The 21,444-nt window shown below is 38.9% G+C and overlaps 1 protein-coding gene across 4 annotated transcripts in view; it reads right to left on the reverse strand.

The window, feature by feature from the left end:
• The window catches only part of Cep192 (centrosomal protein 192), a 79,804-nt gene that overhangs the window by 53,913 nt on the left and 4,447 nt on the right, over positions 1–21,444 (reverse strand). For all 4 annotated transcript variants that reach the window (XM_085699775.2, XM_085699774.2, XM_085699773.2 and 1 more), the window contains exons 4-14: positions 19,770–19,898; positions 17,254–17,405; positions 15,473–15,525; positions 13,684–13,804; positions 12,677–12,804; positions 10,473–10,614; positions 9,808–9,935; positions 7,713–8,493; positions 6,098–6,241; positions 3,978–4,042; positions 2,728–2,934 (exon numbers count right to left, since the gene is read on the reverse strand). In XM_085699775.2, the coding sequence (XP_085555901.2) occupies positions 2,728–2,934; positions 3,978–4,042; positions 6,098–6,241; positions 7,713–8,493; positions 9,808–9,935; positions 10,473–10,614; positions 12,677–12,804; positions 13,684–13,804; positions 15,473–15,525; positions 17,254–17,405; positions 19,770–19,898 (2,050 nt within the window). The remainder of the gene's footprint in view (positions 1–2,727; positions 2,935–3,977; positions 4,043–6,097; positions 6,242–7,712; positions 8,494–9,807; positions 9,936–10,472; positions 10,615–12,676; positions 12,805–13,683; positions 13,805–15,472; positions 15,526–17,253; positions 17,406–19,769; positions 19,899–21,444) is intronic.

Here is a 21,444-nt window from a genome sequence, read left to right on the forward strand (position 1 = left end):
GACCTGGGTTCCACAGTCAACATGGGGAGAGGAGGAGACGCTTCAGACAAAACCTTCTGTTTCTTCAGGCCTAGCTATCACTTAACCATTGTAACTGACCTAAAAACACAAGCAATTCACAAGCAACACTTTAGTCAGTCTTTAGTAAGTGTTAGGATAGTCACTATTCATTTATTAAGTGCTGTCCTGAATAGGGAAGGCAGCAAAATGCTGTAGGACTTAAACATAGCATATTTTGCTCTATAAATTAATCTGCAGAAAATATGCCTTGAGATTAAGCATACTGCCACTGACTTTCATACAAGTTTTAGAAAAACATAGGCTCAAGGACCTTGTTAAAGAGAACTGAATTTGTACTTTTCTTATAAGACTTTCATATCACAGATCTAAACTATGAATTCAGTTTCTGGTTGATATTCATTTGGAAGTTTCTTCCATTGATCCAATAAACTGAATATGTGAAACTTCATAATACCAAAATAAAAGTTCTGAGTCAGACCTCTTTTCTTAATATCTAATGCTATGTTCATCTTTTAAGGAAGGAGTTCAGAAAGCTTATAAGCCCAACACTTAGGAGAAAGAGACATGATAGGTCTCTGATTTCAAACCCAGTTTGGTCTACAAATCTCAGGTTAGCCAGGGTTAACTACACCCCCTATATTAAAAAAGTTCAGAGTCAAGGATAATGGCACACAGGCTAGGATATAGGCCTTTGGGGGGAAAGCCAGATTCAGACTATGACACAGTATAGTGAAATCAGTTTCTTAAACTTGAGTAGAACATTTATTTATTTACATATATGAGTATTTTTACTTTTTGTACGTATGTGCACAGTGTGCATGCATGGTGCTTGTGCAAGTTAGAAGAGGAAGTTAGATCCCCTGGAACTAAAATTACAGATGGTTGGGATTGAGCAGTCATGACAAAAAAAAAAAAAAAGCTCTGCCTTTGTTTACAGGGGACACAGGGAGCCCAGTCACTTCCTTCCTTGTTCCTCCCTCCCGACTCTGCCCTCTCTGCTCTCCTATTCCCTACCTCCAGCTCCCTCCTTGATGCCATGATGTAAAGTGCCGAAACAAGCTCAAAGTATCAGAGCCAAACCACCATGGAGTGAAACCATGACTCAAAACCTTTCTTTAAATGGATCTTAGTCATTTTACTACCATCTTACCCTTAGCGAATTCAGTTTTCATAAACACCTACAATGTAAAATTTTAAAAATTCTACTGTAACTTAAATTCCCTATATAGAATAAATTTTGAATCCTTGCACTTTTCGTGTTATAATAAGTTATACTTGTCCCCAGCCTTCATCACCTCTCTTCCCCCTTCCTAAACCTATGTCTACTCCTACTCCTCCTGTGTTTTACGGCTTCCCCCATACAAGCCTCTGGCAAAGGTAGTAACAATATGGAACTGAACCTAGACAACATGACCTAGATATTCTCTGCCTCCTAGTCCTTCCTGGAAGTTCATTTGACATACCACCAACCCCCTCAGCAAAGCCCAAATGATCAGATCCTTGTTATTTATTTACCTTTTAAAGATAATTTCATATGGCTCAGCTCACTTTAGCTTTCAATTTGGGACCCTCAGTCTCCCCAGTGCTGGACTTAAAAGACTTGTAATCTCTTAACATCCTACCATGCCTACCTTCACCCTGGCCCCTCACATCAGTCCTATCTGCCTTTGATGGATCATTCTGGGACCTGCCTCTGGGTCTCACACAAATGGTTTTCCTTTACCAGAAACACTGGTTCTCTACATCTCTAGATGGCTGTCTCTTTTTCACCATTTGATGAAGTTCAATGTCATCCTCTTAGACATTATTCTGAACAGCACAATGAAGCAGCTTTCTACTCAGTTATTCTTTATAGTACCTACGGCTATATGAACTGCTTTCATTCCAAACTTCTCTGTACCTACCACATTTTTTCATATCAAAACATTCCAACATTTGAAAACATCTTTGTAAGATGGTGGAATAAATGAGTCCTAGAAATCTACCTACCAATCAACCATCTAACAAGACCAAGAGTGATAACTGCTTCATATGTAGCAACACAATGCAATCTTACAGCATCCTATGAAACAGCACTACACTTTAGAAATGGAGAAACTGAGGCATAGAAGACAGTTGTTCAGTGTCACAGACCTAGTAAGGCAAAAACCAGAACTGAAGCCAGGTCTGACTGATTATAAAACGTAAGCTTTTAACCACTATTCTACCAAGTTCCTAGTCCTAAAGTTGCAATGCTCTAACTATGCCATCACAACATTCAAAGTAAAAAACCTGGTACTGTGGTTACCCCACAAAAATGATATGGAGGTTTGGTCCCAAGGTCATGGTATTGTGAGGTGGTGGGGTCTTTCAGAGGCTTTTTGTCTAAAAGGGAAGTGCCCTCATGAAGACATTAGGGTAGCTTCAGAAAAAGTTAAGGCAAAGGTGGTTCATTTAAATTAAGTTTGGTTCTCATTGCTTTCTCTTACACACATATTGCCCCCCTAACATACATACACACACACACCTTCATTACAAGCTGCTACAATGGCACAGGACCCTCACCAGAAGTTGACCACATGTGGCCATCTGATCCTGGACTTCCCAGACTCCAAAACTGTGAGCCAAAAATAAGCCTTTCCATGTTCCTTGTCCAGACCTGGGTACTGTGTCCAGCCACACGTGACACGAGTGACTTGTACCACTTTGAACACATTGCATACTTACTCTTTTCACATTGCTGCCACCACCAAGGCAACCAAGAGCTTCAGATCTTTGTGCAAAGAACTCTCCTAGTGACAAACGTAGGTAGCTGCCATCGTCTTTGTCGAAATATGATGTGCCAAGTGATTTTCTCAACAAATGGTAATTAACTGTAGCCGCCCAGGATGCATCAAGTGCAGCTGAAGTATTCTGAACATCTATTTTTTCGTCCTAAAAAAAAATAGTTATTATTCCATTTTTTCCTCAACAAGGCTCTTTCCTGTTCTTCTAATGTGTAAAACTAAAAATAAAAGAACTAAGAAAACTTAAAAATTATTTTTTTCAAAATGTGCCCTAAACATAAGGCTGAGCAGCTACTAAAGTCTATAGAACTCAGTTTTCTATTCATGTTACAATATGCACTATCTCAATTAATCAAATACTAACTGATACAAGTTAGAATATGCACATCTTTACTAAACATAAAGAGAATTACCTTGCTTAAAATGTATTTTTTAAAAAGCACAGAGATATCCATGGAAACTTTAGAAACAATGTTAAGTAAATTAAAGTTAAGTTCAGGGGCTAGAGAAATTGGTCAGTGGTTAAGAGTGTGCACCATTCCTCCAGAGGACCCCAAAAACACTCCCAGCACTCACATATGGTGGCTCATAGTTGCCTGCAATTATAGCTCCACAAAATCTGATACCTGTGGCCTCTGCAGCTACCTGCACTCACATGTAGACACTTAAACATACATACACGTAATTAAAGGCAATTTTTTAAAAGATTCTTTTTAAAAACTTGAGGCTAGTAGCCTGAGAAGTTGAACTTGATCACCAGGACATGTGGTGGAAGGAGAAAACCCGCTCCCAAGAGTTGTCTTCTGACCTCCACACATGTGCCATGTACACACATGCTGGCCCTGAGTACTCCTACCACAGATACACAAAGAATAAATAGGATGCAAACCTTTTTTAAAATAAAGATATAGTCACTGTTTTGTTGTTAGTCCTGTTATATACAGCCCTGGAAATGCAGTACAGGGTTTCAGGTACCAAGTAAGTGCTATGCCAGGAGCCTACACTCTCCTCCAAAGATATATTTTACTATTATCAGTTTTCAACTAGGAGTTTAAAACAAAAAAAGTAAAAGTTGTCATAAAGTGAAAAAAAAGTTAAATAATTCTATAGTAACTGCTGAGGGAGGAGATTTTAATTTAAATTAAAACCAGAAAAAAATTTAAACCTAGATTAGAACAAGTAATAGCAAACCTGTATAAAGGGATGTTCTTTATTGAACTCTTCTTCATCTTTTGCAATTAAATCCAATGCTTCAGCTTAAAAAAGAACAAGTTCACATAATTACATTTTATTAACACAAAAAAAATTAAGGAAATGAAATACTAAGGAAACATTTTATTATGGGAATAGGTGCACCTATGTGGGCGGGGATCAGAACCCAGGCCCCCGCGCGGGCACAGCCAGCACTTTCATCCACTGTCAACTCTCTAGTTCTCAAATACAATTTTTTTAACGCTCCAATTAATTTTAAAGAGTTAGAAACATGCAGATTAAGAATTTTGTCTAGGAAGGTATGGGGGTGTAGCCTTGAATCCCAGTACTGGGGAGGCAGAAGCAGGCAGATCTCTTGAGTTTGAGGCCAGACTGTTCTACACAGTGAATTCTAGAAGTCAGAGATACATAAAGAGAACCCATCTCAAGGTCTCAAAGAGCCAATGAGAAAGAAAAAGAAAAAAAGAAAAAAAATCTGTCTTGAGCTGGAGAGATGGTTCAGTGGTTAACAGCATGTACTGCTCTTCCAGAGGGCCTGAGGTCAGCACCCAGAACCTCTGTCAGGTGACTTACAATCACCTGTAACTCCAGCTCCAGTCAGATCCAACTCCTCTGGCCTCGGCAGGCATCTGCACTCATGTGCAAATAGCTATACACAAATATACACACAATTTTAAAAATAAAAATAAATCCTTTTAAAAAAAGAAAAAAGAAATAAACTTATTCATGTAGATACAAGGAATTCAACTGACTAACAAGTCTCTCTACAAGGTAGTGACAAATGAAACTGCTAGAATGTCCATATACTCGTGTAGCCAGGAATGTACCAGCCTTACCAAGTCCCACATCCCAGAACGACTCAGAAACAGGTAGTCTTCTACCATCTGACCTCCATGGACACATTCTCATCTCGAGGCCAGGGGCAGTGGGGCAGAGAGAAGCAGAAGCCACAGCACTGGGGTGGGGAGCACAGGAAACAAGGAGGCACATGCGTCTCTGGAGAGATTTTTAACATACCGCTAACTCACATGAGACCAGGGTCTGCAATGCTTGTCTGTTGGCCAGGCCACTGCCTGTTACTTCAAGATTGTACAGTAAGGGGAAGAGTGAACTAGAAGGAACAGTCCACTCATGGCCCAAACAAGGACATTGCCCTCTCATGTGCCCACAAAGAACTAATTAGAGCCAAACTATCCTTCTGGACAAGTAGATACTCTCACACTAACAACTTGAGACACAAGTGAGAACAGAGTTCTACATCTAGTAAAGAAAATCAAAGAGCCAAACACAGTTCAGGATTCCTGTTGCCAGAATGATGCTGGGTATGTGTCGGCTGTAGCAATCACCATAACAGAGGAACTGAACATCAAGGACTGAACATCAAGAGAACCGCAAAGCCCCCAAAATTAGATGCAAAATAGTACAATCTATACAGACACGTTTCTGTGGATCTACAACTCAAAAGAAGCTAAAAAACACTATAGTAAAATGTGAAAGCATCAACCAACCAAATCTCAGCCAAGAAAAGGCAAGTAGAAAACGCAGCCCATAGGAAGAAAACAAAGAACCTTAATTTGTTTGTATGAGTTAACCATTGCAGTGTTTAAAAATCATTGGATTGATACCTCAAAATTCTACTTAATATTATTTCAAAGTGCTTTTCCTAAGGATTTCTCAGTTAATTATCTCCAATACTCTAGTGTTGCTTTTTTTGCTTCTCAAAAATCAGCCATGGACATTAAGGAAGAAGAATTTCATATTTTTAGAAAAATATAAACCTAACTATTAACTAATCTAAGACAATAACCTCATTTGTCACCTGAATTTTTCACTGATTAAACACTAAAGCAGTCATGTCTTTCCCCTAAATGTTTACTTGTTAGAAAACAGGCAGGAATAATGTAAAACCGCATCCTTTGTTTCCTTTCACCAAGCCTTGTAACTGCTTTCAATATCCTTTTCATTAAAGAATTTCCAGAATGCAAAAGTTCTATTTCAGAAGGAACTTTATATGACTGACCAATACAAGCTGAGTAGTCTCAGAACATCACCATAAACCAGGAATCTGGCACAATAAACTGGGTTGTCTACATACTTACTACCAGATCTGAAGTCTTCATTTGTTTCATTATTTGGAGACATCTGTAAATCTTGCTGATCAGTAAAAGATGTGTAGTAGGCAAGGTCGGTGACCCATTTGCCATCCTCATTTTGGTAGACTATGTTCTGTGAGAGATCTGCTTCTAAAAAGTAAATTTCAAAACCATTGAATGATGCGTGTAACAACTAACTTACTTAACAATTGTGATGAAGTCCGTTCAAAATGGGGTAGAAAAAGGAAAATCCATTTCCCAAAAAGAAAAATATCTCTTTGATGGCAACAAGCCAAGCTTACCCAGAAGTCTTTAATGGAGGATGCAACATAATAGGAAAAAAGACTCAGAAAGGTACATTTTTGGGGCTGGAGAGATAGCTCAGTGGTTAAGAGCATTGGCAGCTCTTCCAAAGGTCCTGAGTTCAGTTTCCAGCAACCACATTATAGCTCACAATCATCTATAATGAGATCAGGTGCCCTTTCTGGCACATAGGCAGAACACTGTATACATAATAAATAAAATCATTTTTTTTAAAAAAGTATATTTGCACTAGATGTCTGCTTAACATTATTATTTCTGAGCAACAATCATGCAATAGTAGTATTATTTTAAAAATTTTTAAAATTCGTAATAACCTGAGGAGGAACTCATAGAGTCCTGTCTTACCCAGGGGAACTAACACACTAGCCAGGTGGTAGTGGCACACGCCTTTAAACCCAGCACTTGTGAGGCAGGGACAGGCAGATCTCTATGAGTTCGAGGCCAACCTGGTCTACAGAGTGAGTTCCAGGACAACTAGGGCTGTTACACAGAGAAACCCTGTCTTGAAGGGGAAAAAAAAAATGTGCACTGGCTCTAGTTAAACTAAACGGGACACAAAGCAAAAACAAAATACAAAAGACATCAATGGGATGAGGACTTGGTGGGGAGAAATTTGTGGGTGAGGATGAAAGAGGGTAGAGATGAATGTGACCAGAATGTATTAAATGGCTGTTGAACCTGGGGTTTTTGTGGGGCTCCTAACAGGAGCAGTGAAGATGTCTCTGACTATTTTGCCCACTCTCAGGACCCTTTTCCTCCTACTGGGTTGCCTCGTCCAGCCATGATATGAGGGTTTGTTTCTAGTCTTATTGTAGACTGTTATGCCGTACATTGTTATATCTTATTGTATATTGATATCCCTGAGAGGCCTGCTCTTTTCTAAAGGAAAAAGGAGGAGCAGTGAATCTAGGGAAGAGGAAATGGGGAAGAGAGGTGAACAGGACTGGGAGGAGTGGAGGAAGGGGAGGCTGCAGTTGGAACGTATTGTAGGAAATAATAATATTAATGTTAAAGAGCCAGGCAGTGGTGGCACGCACCTTTAATGCCAGCACTTGGGAGGCAGAGGCAGGTAGATCTATGAGTTTGAGGCCAGCCTGGTCTGAGCGAGTACCAGGACAGGCTCCAGTGCTACACAGAGAAACCCTATCATGGAAAAACAAAGTTAAAGAATAATTTTTTGAAATCCATGAAAACATTAAAATATTCCAGAGTTCGACATGGAAGCTCAGTCTATTCTAAATATATAAACATCTTATACACTTCTTAAATTCTATTTTTGATGAAATAGTTCACTTACGGTCATTAGGCTTTGTAACAGACTCATAAAATTCACATGCTCTCCTTTCACAAGTTGGTGACCAAAGAGTATCAGGAAAATTAATTCCATTGTCACCATTAGTCTTCAAAGATGAAACACTCCCACCGTTTTGAATGAACACTGAAGGAGTCTCCGTGTTTAAGCATCTATCCACATTCAAAACTGTTTCTAAATCTGAAGCCAAATGCTTATTTTGATGAGGAGACTCTGAATCCTGTTTCCTGGAGTCAGCCAGGTCAAAGCCACCTTTCACATCATCTGTACTGAGACTATAAGGAGGGCTGAGAGTCTCATCCACAGTGCACAGCTTTTCTCCCAGAACGGCCTCTCCTGCACGAGGGCTGGGTGTCTCATCCACAGTGCGCGGCTTCTCCCCCAGAACGGCTTCTCCTGCACGAGGGCTGGGTGTCTCATCCACAATGCGCGGCTTCTCCCCCAGAATGGCTTCTCCTGCACGAGGGCTGGGTGTCTCATCCACAGTGCGCAGCTTCTCCCCTAGAACGGCTTCTCCTGCACGAGGGCTGGGTGTCTCATCCACAGTGTGCGGCTTCTCCCCAAGAACACCCCCTCCTGCATGAGGGCTGGGTGTCTCATCCACAGTGCGGGGCTTCTCCCCCAGAACAGCCTCTCCTGCACGAGGGCTGGGTGTCTCATCCACAGTGTGCGGCTTCTCCTCCAGAACGGTCTCTCCTGCACTAGGGCTGAGAGTCTCATCCACAGTCCTCAGCTCTTTCCCCAGAACAGCCTCTCCTGCACATTCCTTTAAAAATTATTAATGAAACAACAGTAAGTTCTGTTTTTCACATTCATTTTAACACTTAATGGAGAAAGCAGTGCAACTGCTAAAACATGCTTATTATATTAGTAAACAGTCTATACAGTATTCAGTATATCCTGAACTATGTATGAGCCAAAGTTAAGCAATTTACTAAAACCCAAATTAAAAATGCGGTCATGCTCAAGTCTATCCGCAAATGCATTATAGATACTAAGCTGAGTGTTCTCAACTAGGTTATTGTAATTTAAAAAAAAAGGAGGGGGGTGCATGTTCATGGACTGACAGATACTACTGGGCCTCATCAACTGGGTCCAACGCTGACGCTAGCTCTAGCAGAATCTAAAAACTTTTCAGTCTCTTTAAAGGACATAATATCTTGCCAATACACTGTCTGAAAGTCTCAAACAAATAAGGTTAAAAAACCCAGGACCAAAGTACTCAAGATTCAGGGGTTTTAGCAGGTGGATCTCTGAGTTCAAGGCCAGCTGGTCTACTGAGAGACTTCCAGGATAGGACACCCAGGATTACAGATCTTGAAAACAAACAAACAAACAAGCAAAAGTCTTCCAGCAATGGACTGCATCTTCTAAAATCACTCACTGTCCAAAACAATCCCTCCTTTCATCAGCTGTTCCTGCCAGGCCAAGGGTAAGTTACCACACAGTCTGTAAAGACTATTTCAGTCAAGAGAGGAAAGGCGGAAGGGGGGCTAGGCTAGACTGACACATAGGACTAAAAACAAGACATACACAAAAAGGTAGGAGTCAAAAATGGCTACAATGATTCAGGACAATCAGATGCCAGGTGGCATCAGAACAAAGAGAAAGGTCTAACACAAGAAAAGTAAACATGCTTGAGCAAAGTAAAAGATAATGATTGTTTTGGTAGTGGTTTTTTGCTTATTTGTTCTATTATTTTTGTTCCGAGACAGATTCCCAAGTATCCCAGACTGGTCTGAACCCAGCTATATAGCTGAGTTGACCTTGAAGTTTAAACTCTTTTGCCTCCACCCCAGTGCTGGAATTCAAAGCACAGATCACCACACCTGACTAGATTAAAGCACTTTACAAATAATCTAAATGCATGACATCAGATGTTTAAATCTAAGAAAATGTATATAATTGCTTATGTTAGCAATACCAAAGATACATACAATTAAACACAAATCATATGAGTAGTGATTTTTGTATTTTTCCATATTCTTCAGAAGCTAACAATTTGTTTCTTTTGAAAGTTTGATATCTTACAAAAATGAAAGATTCCTAAGAAGTTGAAATAAAATGCTCATTAACTTACTCTGCTTTGATCTGGAACAACATCCTTCAAATTGGGCACCCCTTCCTTCTCAGTTCTCCAAGTATGAGAATAAAATGGTAAAACATTACCTCTCTGCTTTATATTATCTACAATACCTGCAAAGGCACCTAAAAATAAAGAAAACAGTTAAGTGGAACAATGTCAAAGTTTAGGAAGTCTAATGCAATAATTCTTTTTCGCTTAATACTTAGTATTTATATGACAAATTTAGTAAATTAGAAAAATGATTTGATTCTCAAATGTTTGAATAGAATGCAACCACTTAAAATGGCCAACCCAAGTACATATTACTGTATTTCTAGCAGTACCAAAGTATTTCTTGCGTAGGAGGTGGCTGACCTTCTGCTCAGGTATTAAAAACTCTTCTAAAAGTTTTAGGCTGAAGATTTGAAGGGAAAATAAAAGTTATCTGATAACAAATCATAACAAGGTTTTTTTTTTAATAAAAAGATAAACTCAAACCCAAATTTGAGAACAAAGAAGAGCCAGAAAGAGTACCTCATGCCTGAAATTTTAGTAGTCAATAGGCTAAGGCTGCAAGATTGCAATAAGCTAAAGTCCATCTGGAATACACAGTACGATCCAGGCCAGCCTAGGTTACTATATAAAACCTTTCCTCAAACAAATCATTCTTCAACACTTACTGGTCCCCAGAAGACAACCACGGCCTTCCTCAGACTCTCTGTGACTTGTTCCGGAACTTCCTGAAGTATATGCACCACGGGAAATCAGGGAGCTGTCATTTTCTAATTGGAACTCACAGTTTAAGATATTGTTTCCATTTGCCTGTTAATAAAATATCCTCTTTTAAATTAAAAAAGAACATTTTGAGGAAAATATGGAGAACAGAATGTCTGCTTTACTAAAGGATTCCAGTTAGAAAATAAGGAAAAATAAGAAAGGAAAAAAAAACCATGCCAAGCACTAGTGTAATTAATACTTTATTCCAAGAGGCGTTAGCAACTAAACGACCACCAGTTCATCAAGACTTGCTGGGAACAGAATGTCATCGCACAGATGATTTAATCACAAAAAATAGCATCTGCATCCAGAGACATATGACCAACAATGACTTCATCAAACACAAAAACAATAGAAAAAGCAGCTGCATCCACCTTGTGAAGAAGTGAGTGCACAGCACCACATATGTCAATCAACTAATCCTGAGAAAATAATGCATCACTAGAATTCTTGTCAAATGCTTAACGTATTCTAATCAGGGGAAATAGTAATCAAGAGTTTCCAGATTATGGGTCATTCTACAAAACAAAGAGCCTAAATTTTATAAACTGCCTTATGTATAAAACAATTGCAAGTTACAATTACAAAAACCAACAACTACTGGCCATATAACCATTGATTAAATTATGAATCATAAACAATAAAAATAAAGAATATTTTAGAGATAACTGGGCAAGTTTGAATATGAACATTAATAAAAAATAATGTATCAGGCACTGGAGAGATGGTTCAATGGCTAAGAACTGCTGTGAAAACAATTCTTTTCTACATTATGAATATGTATTGCTTTCGTTGGTTAATAAAAAAATGACAGAGGCAGGAAAACCAAACTGAGAATGATGGGAAGAAGGATGGCAGAGTCAGGGAGACGCTAGCCGTGTAGAAAGAGAACATATAGAAATGAGCCACATGGTAATACACAGATTAATAGAAATGGGTTAATTTGGAATGGAGAGATGGCCGAGCAGTTAAGAGTGTTGGTTGTTCTTCCAGAGAACCCCCAGGTTCAATTCTCATCACCCACATGGCAGCTAACAACTGTCTGTAACTCCAGCTCCAGACATCCAGATATCAGGGGACCTGATATCTTCATATCAATGCACATAAAATAAAGTTACAAATATTATTTTATAAAAAAAAAAGGAAAGAAATGAGTTATTCCAAATGTGAGAGTTAGCTAGTAACAATCCTGAGCTATCAGCTGAGCATTTACAAGTAATATTAAGCCTCTAAGTTATTTGGGACCAGGCAGTAGGGACAGGAAATATCCAATTACAGAGACCACTGATTGTATTTTAAAGAATTTGTGTTTGGTTCTAAAACCAACATAGTGGCTCACAATCATCTGCAACCGCGGTGTTAAGGGATCTGACACCCTATTCTAGCCTCTGAGGGTACCAGACATGCAAGTAATCCACAGACATATATACATGTAAGAAAACAACCAAACACATAAAATATTTTAATTTTAAACTACTGCATCAAAGATAAATTAATAGCATTGTGATTATGTGGGGAAATGCCTCTTAGTCATTGGCGATAAATTCTAGTGTATAGTCACAAATCATATGCAATTTGTTTTCAAATGACTCAGAGTGAGAAAAAAATGCTATGGCAACAAGATGTTAACTGCTCGATGCAAAGAAAGAATGTCCACTGATTACTTTCTTCATTTTCTTGCCTTCTTGCATGTAACCCAGGATGACTTTGAAATCCTAATCTTTCTGAATCAGCTTCCCAAGTACTGGAATTCTTAACTTCCTTTTTACTTTCTTAGTTGATTGAAAAAAAAAGAGAAAAGAGACAGAGAAAAATCAAACTTTTCATCAATTTTAAGTCCACAGAAAACTACAGGCTTAAGTTTAATGTTAACATGAAATTAACCAGGTGTGGTGGCACACAATTCTAATTCTAACAACTGGGAGGTAAGAGATGGCTGGATGAGATATTCAAGGTCATCATCAGCTACACAGTGATGTTGGAAGCCAGCATGGTCTACATAAAACTAGACCTCAAAACAAAACAGCAACATAAAAAAAAAAAAAATCTAACAAGACAGACAGTAATTTACAAGAGAGACTAGATGTACTCGACTGAAATCACTTACAGGTAACTTGAAAACATTTTCTGGTGACTCCTGTCCTCCTGCTTCATATAACATTCCTGGAACAGCCAGTTGTTCAAAATATGCTTCTAGATGATCATCATAAAATTCTTCATCATTAATATCATCATCTATTGATAAAGTAGAATGAAAAACACAATAGGTTTTCGAGTAGAAACAGAATTTACACATAATGTTTAATCAAAAAGGCTGATAAAACAAACAGGGCAGTGGACGACATACCAACTAGGTAGCTGTTTTTATGCTTAGCATAAGAAACTATCATAAAGCCAAGTGAGGAAGTGTATACCTGTAAGTTCCTAACATTTAGCAGGCAGGAACAAAAAAATGATTGCAAATTTGAGGCCACCCCAGTCTACAGAGCAAGTTTCAGGACAGTTATAGCTACATGAGTCTATCTCAAAAAAGAAATCGGAGACATTGGGGTTTAGGATATAATTCAGGGGCAGAGTGTCTGTCTAACATGTAGGGGCAGTTCAGCATTTAAGACCCAAGACCACAGAAGAAGAAAAAAAAAAACAAGAAGGCAAAGAGAGAAAGTAAGAGAGCAAAAGATCAAGAGAAAGAGAAAGAGAGATCAACTGATAGCTATCTGTGAAGCAGAAAGATCATGAGCTCAAAGATAGTGTGAGCTATAAAGCAAGACCTTTTCAGTCGAAAATTAAATAAAAATAAAAATAATGTTGGGTATAGTAGCCTACGCCTTTAATGCCAACACTTAGGCGGCAGAGGCAGGTAGATCAGCAGTGAATTTATGAACAGCTTGATCTACCTATGGAATTCTAGACCAGCCTCCACAGTGAGACCCTGTCTCAAAAGAAATTAAAAATTAAAAATAAACCCTGCCACTCGGAATCGTGAACAGAGCCTTGTTACAGGGAGAAGGAAAAGACAAGGGGAAAATAACCTGCCAAAGTCTAATGAATACTACAGTACAGACAAAAAGTCAAGTGGCAAAGGAAAGGCAGAAAACAGCCATTCTATAGTACCAGAGGTATCGTCCAGGTTTGTCAGTGTTAAAAGTTTCTCATTTTCTAACAAGCTGATGTGGCTGAAATCACTGTTTGGAGCCTTGTCTTCAAGGTGCTTCCTAGCATCAGGCATGACAATCTGAAAGGAAACAAATGTTATATATAAGGCAACAAAAAAGACAGTCAAAGAATTTGGGCTTTGCATGGACTAGTAACCTCCCTTCTTGCCCTACTTTACTTCCCTACACTGACCCACCTTCAAATGTAGGGCCCTACCACACTGCCTCCATAGCTTACAAATCAAGTAACATGGTTAATAAACTACACAAATAAATTCAGGCAATATGAGCCTGCTACAGGGAGTGAATGCACTAAGAAAGCTGGAGTAGCAATCCTGATCCAAGCTATCTTTCCTATCATTTTTTAGAACTACTTATTTCTCTTCCTCTCAATCCAAGGACCAGCTAGCATTAAAGGGCTTGAGCAACTTACTAAAGTTAAGGCCCAGAATAAAAATTTAACACTTTCTTGTGTCATTTATTTCACACATCAGTGGGTTTTTTGTTTGTTTGTTTGTTTGTTTTTCGAGACAGGGTTTCTCCATAGCTTTTGGTTGCTGTCCTGGAACTAGCTCTTGTAGACCAGGCTGGCCTCAAACCCACAGAGATCCACCTGCCTCTGCCTCCCGAGTGCTGGGATTAAAGGTATGTGCCACCACCGCCCGGCTTCACACCAGTATTTAATATATATTAAAGCAACAGATACCAACTTAAGAGTTAATTGCAAAATTAACCTAATTTCAAGATTAAAAACACTGTATGTCAATGTGATTTTATATTTATACAGAACAGGACTCATCTAATCCAATACATATCTAATGCACAAGTTGGTGCCAAAACAACTTTCATTTTATTTTATTATTTTTTACGAGCTGGTCTTAAACTAAGAGACCAAGTGCTGGGATCAAAGGCAAGCACCATCACCTCCAGATAGAACTACCTTTGAACCTCCTTACTACTAGAGCTAAACCACCAAAAGGTGATGATTAGTGTTTCAACTTGACAGACATTAGAATCACTTAGGAGATGGGTCTCTGGGCTGTGATTACATGAATTAAAGTGAAAAGACCCACCTGCTGTAGGTGGCGTCATTCACTAAGTAGGGAATCCAAGGTTATATAAGAGTGAAGAGACTCCAGGCTTGGTGGAATACGCCTTTAATCCCAGCACTTGCTAGGCAAAGGCAGACAGATCTCGGTGAGTTCAAGGCCAACCTGCTCCAAGTAGTTCCAGGATGGCCAGGACTACAGAGAGATATCTCAAAAAAAAAAAAAAAAAAAAAAAAACCCACAATCTAAACCTGGGCATGAATGCACGCACTGTTCTCTGTTCTGATTATGGATTTCACAGAACCAGTTCATTCAAGCTGCTGCTGTGAATTCCCAGCTACGACGGCGGTGATGTGGAAATGTGAACTAAAATAAACCCTTTCTCCCTGTTTTCACCAGGGGGTTCACCGCAGCAACGGGACTTCCCATACAGCCCTGCAGGCCTCAGATTCATGGCAATCCTCCCAGGCAGTCTCCCAAGTGCTAAAAATATAGGGCTATAACACCAAGCATAGCTAGATTTGCAGTTTTGCAAATCTACAAAAGTTCTGTTATGTTCAAGCTTGTGTGTGTGTGTATGAGAGAGAGAGAGAGAGAGACAAATAGAGAGAGAGAGAGAGAGAGAGAGAGAGAGAGAAATACCAACTTCTACTCTATTACAGCACTCCAGACATTAATAACAAATATATAAAAATTTACCTTGTGTTCTTGATTATTCATCCATGACTTTAAGTGAAAACCAAGAGCTGAGTCTATTTAAAAAAAAAAAAAATTGAGGGATCAGATTATTTTTCAATCATACTTAAAAGCAACAAATAAACTAAACATTTCCTTTATCTCAAAACAGAATAGATGCATGTTCAGATGATAACACAGGAATCCATTATTGGTCAGCTAAACTTTTGAAACTATTAGGATGGGATATCATAAAATTACACACGTGCCATGAAACATGAACATCAATCTAATCAACTGTAAAGCTAACATTTTTGTAATAAGAGATTTAGTAAAGGGGAGAGAAATGACATCCACATAAGCAAGCAGACAAGCCCAAATACAGAAATGAGTTCTAAATGACAGGCCTCCCTTATTTCAACAAGCATGAGTGTACAGGATAAAACAAACGGTCTTCAAACCTCAATTCAAGCACATCAACATTGGCTGCCATGCTAGCACATAAAGTAAGTTTACCAACTGATACAGCACTATGATCATACAACAAAAGGTTAGCACATTTAGAGATGTAGTCTAAAATATATAGAAGCAAAATAACAACAGAAATTTTACAATATCAGAGAGAGTCATAATAGATAGGGTACTGGAGTATAGCTCCATTGCCAGTGCTCCCTAAGCATGTGTGAGGCCCTGAGTTTGACCCCAAGCAGCATGAGTTACAACTGTCCTTGCTCCCTGACCTGGAGTCAGGGGTTTGGCTCCACCGTACATATACTCCCATCACAACAATCATCTTGTCAGGCCCACAGCGATGCAACCAGGCAAACATGGACCGAGGTCACAGAAACTACAAGCTACAATAAAGTCTTTCGCTACTTACGGTTTCCAGAAATTTGTACAGCTTGCTTAATATATATGATAAATCTATAATAATGTTTTAAGTGCATTTTCTTTCTTCTTTTTTGTTTTGGGGGGGTGGTTATGGTTGGTTGTCTTCTTTTCTTTTTAGAGACAGTGTCTCACTATGTACTTCTGGCTGTTCTGGAACTTGTACAGACTCATCTGACCTCAAGCTCAGAGATTCCCCTGCCTCTACTTCCTCATACTGGGAGAACTAAAGATGTGCACCACCACACCCAGCCACCATTTTCCATTTCTACCATCATTTAAATATCTACTTTAAAATAATTTTTTAAATGAGGAGAGGAAACTGTGGTTGGGATGTAATATAAAAGAGAATAAGTAACTCTTAAAAAAATTTTTTTTAAAGATTTCATTTATTTATTATGTACACAACATTCCTTTCATGTATGCTTGCATGCCAGAAGAGAGCACCAGATCTCATTATAGATGGCTGTGAGCCACCATGTGGTGGCTGGGAATTGAACTCAGAACCTCTAGAAGAGCAGTCAGTGCTCTTAACCTCTGAGCCATCTCTCCAGCCCCTAAAAATTTAAAAAATAAAAATAAAATAATCACATCATTAAATAAACAAAAAAAATTAAATGACTCACTTTTGCATATTTCAAAATTATAAACCTGATTGTCTTAGAAACAACAATTTATTTTAGAATTATATTAATACAAAAATAAGTTTAGGTTGGTGGAAGGAAAAGTGAAAAGTACTAGGAATGCACTCTTTGTTCTAAACAGAAGCATACTGTGCCTATTAACAGCATGGTTTCCAGGGCAAAGGAGAGACATCTGTTTATTACAGGACACAAAATAAGACTGACATCCAGCCAAGGACAGGGAACTTAAATCTATTAAAATGTATACATGAAATAATTTTGAACACTTCATACCCGGTACTTGTTCCAAAGGGGAAACTTCATCCAAAAGACGCTGACACTGAACAGATGTTGTAGTGTTAGCTTGCTTCTCTTCTGTTCTTGGTTTCATGAGAGCAAGTGACAAATGTGGGTTTTCTATGTAGCTCCTTTTCCTTGAGGCAGAACTTTTTGAGGGAGAATTATGACAAACTGTTAGTTATCTTGGGTAAATCTACAAAATGTCTATTAATCAGTTCAGCACCTCATCTTCCAAAAAGGAAAATAGATATACACAGTGAAATGCAATACATTCCGGGGACAAGATAAGCAGGTGGGGTCCTGTGGCACAGTCCATCAGCTCCAAGGACGGTGTCTCTCTGCTACTCTGCCTCTCCAGAGAAAAACCCTCTCTCTAGCACATAAATGTCAAGAAAAAAGGCCAGCTTTCTAAAACTGAGTTATACGTACAGATACTAGAATAGCATGCTTGCAAAAACAGCAAAATCTTTGAATTAATAAAGGTTTTTACAGTTGTTTTGTTTTTGTTATAGACTCTCACTGGGTTCTTGGTTGCCCTAGAATTTGCATGTAAACCTGGCTGGCCTGGACTTTTGATATTCCTGCTTCTACCCCAAGTGCTAGTATTACAGTATGGAATGATAGCATGTCAGCACCCTCTACTCCCACATGCTGGGATTAGAGTAAGGAATTATACTATGGAGTTACACTGTGGAATTACAGTACGCCACTAAAAGGTGAAGATTTGACAAGTTTAACTCTACTTCCACTTCTGTCTCATACCTGACTTTCTACCTGCTTCTACAATTTCTCATGCAGATGAAATAGTTCTCCTTCCAATCCACTTCTAGCTTGTGGGCCTACAGCAGCTCCCAAGAGCCAGAAAGGAAGCAGAAAGACCGACAGGGACAAATCCCAAAGTGCAACAAACACACCATTTGACAAAGACCAAGGACCAAGCTTAAACAGAGTCAGGGGTTCAACAAAAAGAGCACTGAAACCTTACAATTTAAGTTAAGGAACTAGAGTCCTGCAATACTTCCACACACCTTTGCCCTAACTATAATTTACTTCCTATTTTTCCTCTATCCCTTTATTAGTGCCACCATATATTGAATACCTCTAGCTTAAACCAAAGCATACTCAGAGATAATACAGGGAAATCTCGCCTCAACAAAAGAGGGCATGGGCAGTCGGGCAGTGGTGGTGCATACCTTTAATCCCAGCACTAAGGGGGCAAAGGCTGGCAGATCTCAGTGAGTTCAAGGCCAGTTAGGGCTACACAGAGAAACCCTGTCTCAACCCCCCCCCCAAAAAAAAAGAACAGAAGTAAAAAATACTACAAATGACATAAAAGTCTCAAATAAAGAAAGAAAGAAATAACTTCTAAAAAGAAAAGAAAATACTTCGGCTGGGGTGATGGCTCAGAGATTAAGAGCACTGCCTATTCATCCAAAGGTCCTGAGTTCAATCCAAACAACCACATGGTTGCTCACAACCATCTATAATGAGATATGGTGCCCTCTTGAGGAAGAGATGTGGTCAGTGGGTCAGTGGTCCTCATCAACTTAAACCATGAAACCCAATATAGACAAAAAAAAGAAAGGAAGGAAGGAAGGGAGGAAGGAAGGAAAGAAAAGAAAAATATTTCTATACAAAGGTTATCATCTGTCAAGAGGCAAAGCACTGACTATGTCTCAGCACATTCAGCCTCAGCAATATTTAGAATCAAGCAGAAAACCTTAAAACTGTCTATATTAATACCATCAAGAACTTCAAGTTAGTTTTAGTTTGAGAGATTTCTAGATTTTATACACTGCATATATAAATGTATAAACTATTTTTACCTCCAAAAATCAAAGATCAAATATAATACTAAGCCAGCATGATGGCTCAATAGACAAAGGTTATTTGCCACCAAACCTTATTTCCTGGGACCAATATAGTGGAAAGAGAGAACTAACTTCAGTAAGGTGTCCTCTGACCACCATCTATGTGCCATGGCAGGCTTGTATGAGTGTGCACATGCACACTCGAACACACACACACACACATAAAATGTAATACTTGAAAAAAATTAAGACAGGACAATGGTGGTACATGCCTTTAATCCCAGCACTCGGGAGGCAGAGACAGGCAGATGTGAGTTCAAGGCCAGCCTGGTCTACAGAGCAAGCTCCAGGACAGCCAGGGTTGCACAGAAAACTCTATCTTGAAGAACCAAAAAAAAAAAAAAAAAAGAAAGAAAGAAAAAAGGAAAAGATAATCAGTGTCTCTTCTTTAGCTAGTTAATAGATAAATAGATAATAGACCCTGATGACTTTCCTAATAACCATCTATATTTTTTACTTTTTTCAATGAGTATGTTTCATTTACAGTCAGGAAAAAAAATAATTAAAAGCTAAAAATGTAATTAAAAGATTAAAAGGAAGGCTCTTACAGGTGCAAAGTAGTAGTCAAAGATGATGCAATACATTTCCCCCTGGACCAAGGGTAGCTTTACCAGAGCGTAAATGAAGGCAAGAACTTACTCATCACCCTGAAAGCTGAGTTCCAATCTTCCTCTTGGCTCAGTGTTGTCACCCTGACAACTGGGAGACGAGACAGAAGGAACTGAAAGCCTTCCTTCAGTTAGGTATGATGCCTGGATATCAGGACACCTATATAAAGTGATTAAGATTTAAATTATTTACAATTAAAACTGAGCTTGTTGAGCTAAAGATACAGAGTTTTCTGGTAGAATGCTTGCCTAAATACACAAAACCCTGGATTTGACCCAACACTACATACTCTGGGCATGGTGGTAGAAGCTTAAAACTCTGTGTGGAAACAGGCAGACCAGAAATTCAAGGTCACCCTGAAGCTATAGTAAGTTTTGAGGCTAGCCTGGTCTCAAAATTAACTAATGTCATAGGGTGACACAATAGTAGAACTAGCCGTCATCAAATAAAAACACACAGGAGTCCCCATGTTCAAAGCCATCTTTTACAGAGTTACCACAGTCCCTTCATCCCAAAGGTAAGATGCTATATCTCATCAAATGGCTAGGTTCAAAGGAGATGCCGGTCAGATACATAACATAGTCAGATTTCATACATTGTCTAGATCATACATGAAATCATGTGTGAAAACTATACACATCACACTTAAGAGTGATATAAACAAAATGTACTTAGTCAAACATGTACTCAGTTGTAAACCTAGAATAAAAAAAGTAAAATAAAAGCTGGTTTGATTCTTAAGACTAAGAAACTTGGGGCTGAAGAGATGGCTCAGTGGTTAAGAGAACAGGCTACTCTTCCAAAGGTCCCAGGTTCAATTCCTAGCACCCACATGGTGGCTCACAATCATCTCATAACTGTCATGAGATCTAATGCCCCTTCCTGGGTGTGTAGATGTACATGTAGACGAGAACATATATAGATAAAATAAATAAGTAATTCTAAAAAAAAAAGATGGGAGCTGTGGTTAAAAATAATAATAATAATAATAATAAACTTGATCTGGCCAGAAGTGGTGGTGCATGCCTCTAATCCCAGCACTCAGGAGGCAGAGGCAGGTGGATCTCTGTAAATTTCAGGTCAGCCTCATCTACAAAGGGTTCCAAAGAAACTATGTTTCAACCCAATTCCCGTCCAGCCCTCCCCCCCCCCCCCCCCCCGCAAAAAAAAAAAAAAAAAAAGAAAGAAAGAAAGAAATTTGATCTGAGGAACTGAAAATTATTTGAATACAAGCTAAGTTACTTCGGAAGCATACAACAAGGACTAGGGATGTAGATCAGTGGTAAAGTGCTCGTATAACACGCACAAGGTCCTCAGTCCAATCCACAGTACTACCAAAAGAAAAACAAAATCAGAAGTGATATGGGAGTCTCCTCTGTGTGTTGCTTTTCTTGGTTAATGAATAAAGAAACTGCCTTGGCCTGTTGATAGGACAGAACTTAGGTAGGCGGGGAAGACAGAACTGAATGTTGGTAGAAGGAAAGAGTCAGAGAGATACCATGAGACAGACACAGGTTAGAATCTTTGCAGGTAAGCCACTGCCACATGGCAATATACAAATTAATATAAATGGGTTAAATTAATATAAGAGTTAGCTAATAAGAAGCTATAGCTAATGGGCCAAACAGTGATTTAATTAAGACAGTTTCTGTGTGGTTATTTTGGGGCTAAGCTAGCCAAGTGGCCAGAATGAACAAGCGGCCTG

The sequence above is a fragment of the Myodes glareolus genome, chromosome 13, assembly GCF_982192425.1.
Source record: "Myodes glareolus chromosome 13, mMyoGla1.1, whole genome shotgun sequence".
In the NCBI taxonomy this organism is placed as follows: domain Eukaryota; kingdom Metazoa; phylum Chordata; class Mammalia; order Rodentia; family Cricetidae; genus Myodes; species Myodes glareolus.